The sequence below is a fragment of the Carcharodon carcharias genome, chromosome 20 (assembly GCF_017639515.1).
Source record: "Carcharodon carcharias isolate sCarCar2 chromosome 20, sCarCar2.pri, whole genome shotgun sequence".
NCBI classification, from domain to species: domain Eukaryota; kingdom Metazoa; phylum Chordata; class Chondrichthyes; order Lamniformes; family Lamnidae; genus Carcharodon; species Carcharodon carcharias.
Window position 1 is genome coordinate 89,197,054 of NC_054486.1, and position 11,370 is coordinate 89,208,423.

The 11,370-nt window shown below is 40.4% G+C and overlaps 1 protein-coding gene across 2 annotated transcripts in view; it reads right to left on the bottom strand.

Annotated features, from left to right (window-relative positions):
- galcb (galactosylceramidase b) overlaps window positions 1-10,327 on the bottom strand; it is a 72,690-nt gene extending 62,363 nt beyond the window's left edge. For both annotated transcript variants that reach the window (XM_041214982.1, XM_041214983.1), the window contains exons 1-5: window positions 10,089-10,327; window positions 6,945-7,013; window positions 5,206-5,269; window positions 2,659-2,772; window positions 599-738 (exon numbers count right to left, since the gene is read on the bottom strand). In XM_041214982.1, the coding sequence (XP_041070916.1) occupies window positions 599-738; window positions 2,659-2,772; window positions 5,206-5,269; window positions 6,945-7,013; window positions 10,089-10,268 (567 nt within the window). In that variant the 5' untranslated portion in view covers window positions 10,269-10,327. The remainder of the gene's footprint in view (window positions 1-598; window positions 739-2,658; window positions 2,773-5,205; window positions 5,270-6,944; window positions 7,014-10,088) is intronic.
- Window positions 10,328-11,370: the final 1,043 nt, after the last annotated feature.

Below are 11,370 nucleotides of genomic sequence, written 5' to 3' on the forward strand. Positions count from 1 at the left end.
CAAATTTGGGAGGCAACAACACATTTAAGGACTTGGAAAGAAAAAGGAGTTTGGAAATGGGATGGTAGTTTGCAATGATGGTGGGGTCAAGGGTTGGCTTTTTGAGGAGAGGGGTGATGATGGCAGATTTATAGTAGAGAGGGACAACACCTAAACAACATCTGCTAACATGGGACCAGGAGAAGTTAGGTGATTAGCACCTTGGTGGGAATAGGATCAAGGGAACGAGTGGTGGCTCTCATGGACAAGTTAAGCTCAGGGAAGGCATGAGGGGAGAAAGGGGAGGTTCTAGAAGAAGATGCAAGTTCAGGGTTAGGGCGATTGGGTGCGGTGGGGGCGGGGGAGAGAATATGCATTAGGGGAAGCTTGGCTAAGAGGGCTCGTGAGAGAGACGTGACAGAGGCATGTAATTGGATGGTTTTTATCTTAATGAAAAGAAGCTCATGAGTTTCTTGCTCTTATTGTTCAAGGTGAGGGCGGAGGAACGGGAAAGATTACATTATTCTAACTGCTGTAACATTATTTATAACGGATTATGATTTCAACAATTCATTAACACAAGTCAAAAGACATTGTTTTGTTAAATATTTGTACTAACCCCAACATAATCAATATCGAGATTATGATAGACTTTTGCACCATGAATCCACGAAGCAACATAATAGGCTGTTTTGTCTGGGCAGGTATAAGGCCAGTTGTCCCCACAACCAATCCAACCAGGAAAGGCCCAAGGTAGCCCTGACAAGAAAATAAACACTCACTGAAAATTCAGTTTATAATTAAAGCAATTTTAAGTCGTTCAAGTTCATTTTGGTTGAGTTTAAATTTTAGAATTTCTCCTGAATGTGGTGACATGTGGGGATAAACTTCCAAGGCTCCAGTAGCATTATGTTCTTCATGCTTGAGTCTAGCTGGCAATGGGCTAAGCCTTGCCTACCATACATTCCCAATTTCCAGCAAATATCATGAAATAGTCTTTGGTAACAGAATTAATTTTAACTATCTGCCTTAGCCCCACCCAGGAGTCCAGACATAAACTGCAAAATCAACAATACCATTATAGTTGTAACCAGCTAACTCACCCTTAAGCATGGAATCAAAGAAATTCTTGTTTTTCTGTGGCTCAGCAACAAGGGAGGTCAGTGTGTATGTCTATGATGGAAGTGATTAGAAAGGTTACTCACTAATTTCCTCTACTCACTAATAGATGATTGCTTTTATGGAGCCTAAGTGGCAGTGTATATAGCATAAGAAATGACAACTGAACTGTTAAGATCGCAAAAAAAACCGATCAATTTGTTTTTGCATTGCCTGAAGGAGTGGGAAGGTGTACTTTACACTGAAAGCACTCTGGCTATTCTTACCTTCTATGAGTTTACTCATAATGCACATATCTATACAACATAAATTATGTACTACTTTGTATTTTTATTGAATAATGGCTACCACCTTTCTCTTTATGTTCCAAGTTCTTAGTTCACTGACCAGTGTTTTTTTTTTAAACTCTTTACAATGCTGAAAATATTTTTTCTAATTTTCCTGATTAGAAGGGAAATGGACACTCCAATAAGTTTTGAATGCTGATCATAAGGATAAAGCATTCAAGAGCAAATTTTTTTAAGAGCTTAGCATTTCTGCAACCAAAGTGTCAATTCCTATCAGGAAGATTGAGTTACAAATATAGAGAGAGAAACTGGAACAGTGATATTCTGTAATTTAAAATTCAAATAACTTAGGAACATTCTATAAAAGAAGACTTTCTCTTCTTTAAAAAGGTCCATCTGATCTTCAACTACAGAATTTTCAAAAAGATGCCAATTTTCAGTTTGGCTTCACTTTAATGTTTAGGTTAGATGGTAATATGTTTAAGTCCCACATTTTGTGCAAATAATCTAGGCTGTCACACCAGTACCGTACAAAGGAAGCGATGCTTTGTCGGGGGTGAAGTTTTTCAGATGAGATATTAAATCAAATCCTGTCTGTCTGCTCAAGTGCATGTTAAAAATTCCATAACGCTATTTAAAAAGGAACAAACAGCCCTCTGTAACCTAGCCAACAGACACTTATAGTGTATGTGGTGGACTGTAAGCTGTAGTCTTTGTTCGGCATTTATATCATATATAGTTGTAAGTGAAGGTCACTGTCATACATGTGCCAGGCAGCCCCATTTTATGAACAAGGATGTTCACTGTAATCACCAGAAAGTAATCTAGTTTTGCCAAAAATTTCAAAGCCTAAAGGTACCACCTGATTTAGCACTAATCCATATAGGAAGGAAAATCTCAGGATTAATTATCGTTATGTCGAATCTGTTTCTCTCAGGTAAAAATCACTTCAAGTCTTAACATTGGCCTTAGTGTTGCTTGGTTAGGAAGAGAGGAAACAAATGACAACATAAATAGAACAGCCAACTGGTATCCAACACTTTCTGCAAGAAGGCACATGGCAGTTCAACAAATGGTCCTAGCCAAAATAACTTACATAATAAATAGCCTACCAAAAATTTGGTCTAGATTCCTACATAAAGAATTGTCACATGGGCATGGTACTGAAAGTCTGCTGGCCTTCACTATCTACATGGAAAGAGGAAAAATGGAATATATAGATTTCAGAACAAAAAGGGTAAACAGTTGAGAAGTACAGTTGTTAAATATATACCTATTAGTTTAATATTAGGATTCCTTTTCTTAGCTTCTTTCATCAGCCACCACTCATATCCTCGGAAATAATTTTCATCATTTTCATAGCGCATGTGTGAAGGTTCTGTCCCATCTATTAAAGTAAGAAAACTCATGCAAATATCTGTTAGATATTACAGACATATGAAACAGGAGCAGAAACATGCCAGTCAGCTCCTCGAGCCTGCTCTGCCATTCAATAGATAATGGATGATCTGTTTGTGATTTGAATTCCACATTCCCATCTACCTCCGATAACTTTTAATTCTCTTGCCTAACTAGAAACTATCTACCTCTGCCTTAAATCGCCTTCGGAGACAGAGTTCCAAAGTTGCACAACTTTGAGAAAAAAAAATTCTGTTCATCTCTGTTCCAAAAGGGTGAATTTTAAAACAGTGCCCCCTAGTTCTGGACTCACCCACGAGAGGAAACATCCTTTCCACATCCACCTTGTCAATACCGTTCAGGATCTTGTATTATGTCACTCCTTCACTCTTCTAAACTCTGGTGGAAACAAGCCCAGTCTGCCTAACCTTTCCTCATAAGACGGTAACCCGCTCATTCCAAGTATCAATCTAGTAAACCACCTCTGAACCGCCTCCAATGCATTTACATCCTTCCTTAAATAAGGAGACCAAAACTGCACATAGTATTCGAGATGTGGTCTCAGCAATGTCCTGTATAACTCAAGCATAACATCCTTACTTTTATATTCAATTTCTCTCATAATAAAGGATAGCATTCCATTAGCTTTCTTGTCAATAGTCTCAATTACCAAGGTGTCTAAAACAGATGGAACCATAAGTGTGACAGATGGAAAACAATTAGATTCAATGATAGCCCTTAATACGACCCTTAGTGAAAGACAGACTACACGATAGTGATAGAGAAATCATAGCCTCCCAACTGAATAAAACTTGTTAAAACTGCTCACTATTCAGAGACTATTAAGGAATGTGAAGATAATCCTTGACTTCTCTTCACCATTTCTTAAAATTACTTTCCCCTGTCTCTTCCATCCTTACCTCTGACAATAGGTTTGAGGACCTAATGAACTTTCTTGTTGCAAAGATCAAGACCAATCTACTTGCTGCATCCTCATGCTCTTTGGGATAAACTTCCCCCAAAAGTCCCTGAAGTCCTAGCCATGAACTCATGGCTAGAAATTTTCCGTTGGTGATTTGGGGGCGGGGCTCACTCGCCAACAGGAAAATGACACGGGATGACGTCTGACATCATCCCGGTCTCTTTAAATTATTCAGGAAGGTGGGCGGACAGCGAAATCAGTTGTCCACCCGCTGACCTGTCAATGGCCAGTTAAGGCCATTGACAGACTAATTAAGACCATTAAAGACCTGCCTGTCCAACATTAAGACTGGCGGGCAGGCCAGGAGCCCCAGTAGGCTCCTGATAATACATGAAACCTCATCCTGCCAGTGGATGAGGTTTCATGCCTGTTTTTAAAAAGTGTAATAAAGTTTGTCATTTTTATTAACATGTCCCATCTTATGTGACAATGTCACATGAGATGGGACATGTTAATAAAAATGACAAACTTTATTACACTTTTTGTCACATGAGGGGGACATGTTAATAATATTTTTATTTTTCTATTTTTTTTTAAACTTTTGTACACTGTCACTAATCTCCCTGAGACAGCACTTTGTCTCAGGGAGCAGTGCGTTCTTTTGACAGCTGGGGATTTCCTCCCGCCTCCACTCAAAATGGCGGCGGGCCCCAGTTCGGCGGTGGTCGGCTGTCCGCCTGCCACCGAGCCGGTGGGGCCCGCACACCCACCAAGGGCAAAATTCGGCCCCATGTCTTTCTCCAGATTCTATTCTGCATTTCCTGCAATGCTCTCTCCAACTTCAAGGCATCCAGAAGACCCACTTCCTACTCCCTCAATCCTATCCCAAACAAATTGTTGACCACTCAACTTTGCTTCCTGTGAGGAAACCACCATGAAGGAAAATGATTAGCAAAGGCATAGCAGTTGTTGAAGGAAACCAACAACACCTATAAAATTGTCACAACCTCTTTCCATGGTCAATAACCTGCATCAGCCCTGTAATTTCTATTCGTTTGAGTAACCCACCCCAGCATGTACTAACAGCAAGTTTCATCCTGTCTCCTGCCCCCCGCACTTTGCTCCTCTTCACCCCCATGTTTCTCTTCCCTACTTGTCTCTTCCCTTGCTACACCCTTCCATCTGCTTGCTTCCTCCCTCCCATTTCTGCTCTAATTAAATTATTTCTTACACTTTAAACCTGCTTGATCTGAATTCTACCATATGGTCTTGACTACCAAAGTGCAATGTTATGCAAGATCGATGGGTATCGCAAAAATTGGCGGCACAACAACTAAACATAAGATCTCATAAACAGTTTGCTGTATTTAGTCATAAATGTTTATATGTAAAGATTTAAATGATATGAGGTTAAGTTACTGAGGGGCTACTCCACTATGACCTTTTTAAACCAGTGAAGTTCAAAGTTAAATTCGACATTTGAAAGATAAGGCTCCCTACCTGTTGTTTGTGCATCACCACCAATCTCCACTTTCAAGATATGCAAGGAGGCACCAAAGTTTGGCTGATAACATAAGGGAGATAATAACAATAAGTAACTGTGACTATGTTACAAACTGCCACACGGTGGGCAAGAACAGAAACATTCATTTCACTCATCATCGTCATTTTTCATTAATTAATGAAGATTGCTGCAAAATAACTTGCATTTATAGTGTCTTTAATAGATAAAAATGCTTCATAAATAACCATGGAGAAGACATTATTAGTGACTTGGGTGGGTTTTAAAGCAACTTTTAAAAGGAGGAAAATGTAATGGGGAAGTGGTTAGGGATAAGGGGAAAATGTACTACTATACGAAGTACACGAACACTAATAACTGCCAGATTAACTTCTTGGTAGTAAAAACCACTTCTCCAAAACTAAAATGAATAAAAAAAAACATACACAGGAGATTCATACAGATTGCATGATTTGCAGTTAAAAGCAGTTAGCAAAAGCCCTTATATGAAACACCCAATATGCAGGAACACATGCAGTAGAGCTGATAGTCACTTTTTAATCTTCTCGCCGTTAAAAACAAATCTAAAGCTTCCATTTAAAAGGGGGTTCTGATCACAATAAGGCTTAGAAAATACAGCTACACACTCAACAGTATAATTGTGGGAAGAGAAAGAATGTCGAGTTTTACTTGGTTGATCATTGTCAATTTGATAACATTTATTACAGAATTATAAATGTTGCATCAATATGCAAGGCCACTGGTTTGCTATCTTTATAGAAAAATGAATGGAATTCAAGAAAAAGAAAACAGAATCTCAAATCATAATACTGAATTTTACTTATTTAGTTATAGTAAACAGTGGCTTGCCAACATAGATTAATAGCTATATGCTCCTTTACTATACATTCCAAACCTTGTTTTCTATTCCAAAATTATAAACACTTCAAAAGGGTGAAAGTTTCTAGTCAAATATGAAGTACATTTCATTTTAATTTTTCAACTTCTAATACGCTGCAGCTATCTTACAATCAACACAGCAGGCAAAGATTGATTTGAATGTTAGAAGATGTAAATTTACAAATGCTCAAACATGGTTTACGCAATGACAACTGCAGACAAAAAAAATGGTTTCAACACACAATATTATGATACAATGTTCGTTTCGGTGACACGGGATACTTAAAGCAGTGTGTACCAAAACTCACCACTTTACATTTTCCACAAGAGCAAGTCAACTGACCTCATGGGTTACGTTGACTAATACCGCGAGCTCTCACATATATGCCTTTCTCAAAAGAAAAGTACACAAACAGTATTGAGACATCCAACAATCGTTTACCAGAAGCCACTTGGCATATGTTGTAGTATTGCTAACAGATGGTCCATTATAGCTTTGAATCAGGCAGTATCTTGTCCAGTGAATTCAAGCCTGAAATGTCAACTCCTTTGTTCACACAGCAAGGAGGGATGTGTGTGCACACATATGAATACACATGAGCAGAGTGTCATTATAAATGTAACAAATACGTAGGTTACTTGTTTTGACGCTACACCCTAGTTATGCTCTGTCAAAGCAAACTAAAGCAGCATAAATACATCCTTCCTGTACCAAAGGGAAAAGTGACCCATAACATGGCTGTTCTCAACAATAGATTATTAAATATTGGAAACATTGTTATGCCTTCAATAACAATACTAATACATTTCAATGTTTTAATTTGCATGTCATTTCTACCTTGAATAAGTAGTCCAAGATCTGGCTGCGATAAGGCTCTGGGTAGTTCACAAGAAGTCGGGAAGTTGCCTAAATAAAAAAAGTGTACAATTCTCAATGAATATTCGAAATTTACAAAAAAAAATCACTGAAATTTACTGCGCACACAATTTAATGTCCAGCTAAGTGTGACTAGAACACTCAACTGCACATACTTACTCAACATATAGTCAAAGCAAGCAGCACTGAATAGACAATATCTGGGGTCATTTGTATAATGCCACTCAGCTGCTATTCTAAAAAAAAGTTCCAAATCCAAGAGTTGTTGATAGCTGCTTTTCAAGCATTTTCCATTTTTATTTCAGGTTTCCAGCACTTACAATATTTTGTTTAATTAGGTGCCATTAGCTTAAGTGTTGCATCCAAATTAAAGCTATTAAGTACTGGCCGGATAGGTACTAACAGGATATAGGAATCACTGCCACATCTTGCTGGGTTTTAATACTCATATTTCTCCCTCATGAGACTGTCACTTTAATAGGCTATCAGTTGTCTTCAAAATCAGTTATTATAACCAGTTTTCTACATTAAAAAGCAAACCCCAGCTCTAAAATATGCAATAAGAAAAATAAACCATCTTACATACGAGCATACGAATTAGGAGCAGGAGTAGGCCATTCGGCCTTTCGAGCGTGCTCCACCATTCAATAAGTTCACAGCTGATCTGATTGAAACCTTAACTCCATTTTCCTGCCCACCGATAACCTTTCACCCCCTTGCTTATCAAAAATCTAGCTAACTCTGCCCAAAAATATTCAGAGACTCTGCTTCCACCACTTTTTGATGAAGAGTTCCAAAGACTCATGACCCTCAAAAAATTTCTCTTCATCTCTGTCTTAAATGGGCGACCCCTTATTTTTAAACAGTGGCCCCCAGTACTAGATTCTCCCACAAGAGGAAACATCCTCTCCACATCCACCCTGACAAGACCCCTCAGGGTCTTATATGTTGCAATCAAGTTGCCTTTTACTCTTCTCAACTCAATGGATACAAGCCTAGCATGTCCAACCTTTCCTCATAAAACAGCCTGCCCAATCCAGGCACTAGTTTAGTAAACCCTCTCTGAAACACTTCCAACATACTTATGCCCTTCCTTAAATAAGGAGATCAATACTGTATGCAGTACTCCAGATGTAGTCTCACCAATGCCCTGTAAAACTGAAACATATCCTCCCTACCTTTGTATTCAATTCCCATTGTAATAAATTATAACATTCTATTAGCTTTGATAATTACTTGCTGTACTTGTATACTAGCCTTTTGTGATTCATGCACTAGAAGCCCCAAATCACTTTGCATCTCAGAGTTCAATAATCTCTCAGCATTTAGATAACGTGCTTTTTTTTATTTTTCCTGCCGAAATGGACAATTTCAAACTTTCCCACATTTACTCCATTTGCCAGGTCTTTGCCCATTCACTTAACCTATATATATATATCCCTTTGTAGCCCCCTGCGTCCTCCTCAGATCTTATTATCCTACCTATCTTTTGTGTCATCAGCAAATGTAGCAACCATACCTTCAGTCCCTTCATCCAAATCATCTATATAAACAGTAAGAGGTTGAGGCCCGAGCACTGATCCCTGTGGCACACCACTTGTTACATCTTGCCAATTAGAAAAAGACCCATTTATGCCTACCCTCCGTTTCCTGGTAGCTAGCCAATCTTCTATCCATGCCAATGTTACCTGCTGCACCATGAGTTTTTATTTTTCGCAATAACCTTTAATGTGACACCTTAATAAATGTCTTATGGAAATCTACATATAGTACATCCACCAGTTCCCCTTTATCCACAGCATATGGTACTTCTTCAAAGAACTCCAATAAATTGGTTAAACATGATCTTCCTTTCACAAAACCTTGTTGGCTCTGTCCGATTACCCTAAAATTTTCCAAGTGCCCTGCTATAACATCTGACTTTTTCCCTATGACAGATGTTAAGCTAACTGGCCTGTAGTTTCCTGCTTTCTGTCTCCCTCCCTTTTTGAATAAAGGAGTTACATTTATTATTTTCTGATCTAATGGAACCTTCCCTGAATCTAGGGAATTTTGGAAAATTAAAACCAACGCATCAACTAACGCACCAGCCTTTTTTTAAGACTCTAGGATGAAGTCCATCAGGATCTGCGGACTTGTTGGTCTGCAACTCCAACAATTTGTTCAGTACCACTTCCCTGGTGATTGTAATTTTCCTGAGTTCCTCCCTCCCATTTCTTGATTGTGGGCTAAAGGCTTTTCTGACATAGGTAGTGGATATACAATGGGTAAGTGCCAGTAGTCCACACCCCACATCAATTTCGATACCAAACCTTTAGGTAAGATAACATGATAGCAAAGCTTGTGGAGTGGCAGGGTAGCAACATCCGGATCTCTACCTTTAAGCACATATGTCCAGTTACTGGAAGATACTGTCTGATTTTGTTCCTTAATAATGGTGAACGCTGATAGCTTCACCGCTATTCCCACCACAAAAACCTGGGACAATAATTCAGCATTGCAGTGCAGGGGTTAAAACTTCTGAAAGGAACAATCTGCCCTGGGCATTTGGCAAAAGTGCCAGGAGGAGCTCAGAATCACAGTGCAGAAGAGGCCCTTTAGCCCATCGAGTCTGCTCTGACACATAAGAAACACCTGACCTACCTGCCTAATGCCATTTACCAGCACTTGGCCCATAGCCTTGAATGTTATGACGTGCCAAGTGCTCATCCAGGTACTTTTTAAAGGATGTGAGACAACCCATCTCCACCATCCTCCCAGGCAGCGCATTCCTGACCGTCACCACCCTCTGGGTAAAAAGGTTTTTCCTCACATCCCCCCTAAACCTCCTGCCCCTCACCTTGAACTTATGCTCCCTTGTGACTGACCCTTCAGCTCAGCACATGGAAACATTTAATTTTATGCTGCAAACTGAAAGCAGATTCATTGGTATTCGGAAGAGATCTGGATAGAGACGTGTAAGGGGGAAAAACAGCAGGGGAGTGGAACCAATTGGATGAGTCTACCAATGGGCCAGCAAAGGCTCGCTGGGCCGAATGGCCTCCTGCGCTGCCCCCACACTGAAAATTCCACCCACCCATCAGAATATGAAGACCCGATACTCACCCCGCCGCCGCTCAGCCCGCCGATGCCGTCAAACTCCGAGCCCAGGCCTCTTTCATCATCTAGGACGTAGACGGCGGCCCCCAGCTGCGGCAGCCCGGCGGTGAGGCAGGCCCAGGAGAGGAGCAGAGGCCAGGCCCAGAGCTGCACAACTCCGCCGGCCCAAACTGCCATTGCAGCCATGGTTACAGAACCCTGCTGACAGCCGGTCAGCTGATCGCTGCCGTCACAATGGGGTGGGGTGGGGGGCACGAGCCGCCAGGGGCGGTGCTTCATTCAGAAGACTGAAGTCCTAGTGTCCTGGCTGAAGTGCAGTCCCAATGAATAAACTTTTCAGTGCAACCATCACTGAAAAAAAAAAGCAATCAGCTTATTTTTTTCAAGTTAACTTCCGGGTACCTGCTGCACTCGCAACTTCTTTTCCGCAATAGAAGCAGTCCCCATTGTTGTAAAAAGTTCACATTGGATCTTTCTTCTTAGGCTGTCCCTGGGAAAAGAGGATGACTTGTCTTATAAGAACATAAGAAATAGGAACGTAAGACATAGAAAAGGAGTAGACCATTCAGCCCCTCGAGCCTGATCCGCCATTCAATAAGATCATGGCTGAGCATCTTGTGTTTCGATCTCCACATTCCCATCTAACCCTGATAACCTTCGATTCCCTTGCCTAACGAGAATCTACCTCTGCTTTAAAAATATCCAATGACCCCACCTCCACCACCTTCTGAGGCAGAGAGGTCCAACCCTCAGAGAAAATTTCTCCTCATCTCGGCCCTAAAAGGGCGACCCCTAATTTTAAAACTAGTTTTGGACTCACCCACAAGAGGAAACATCCTTTCCACGTCCACCCTGTCAAGACTGTTCAGGATCTTATGTACTTCAATCAAATCACCCCTCACTCTTCCAAACTCCAGTGGAAATGAGCCCAGTCTGTCCAACCTTTCCTCATAAGACAACCCACTCTTTCCAGGTATCAATCTAGTAAACCTCCTTTGAACCACCTCCATGCGTTTACATCCTTCCTTAAATAAGGAGACCAAAGCTGCACATAGTATTCGAGGGGTGGTCTCACCAATAGCCTGTACAACTGAAGCATAACATCCTACTTTTATGTTCAAACCCTCTTGTAATAAAGGCTAGCATTCCATTAGCCTTCTTAATTATTTGCTGTACCTGCATACTAACTTTTTGTGACTCGTACTAGAACACCTAGATCCCTCTGCACCTCAGAATTTTGCAGTCATTCTCCATTTAAGTAATACTCCACTCGGCGTTCTGAGATGTT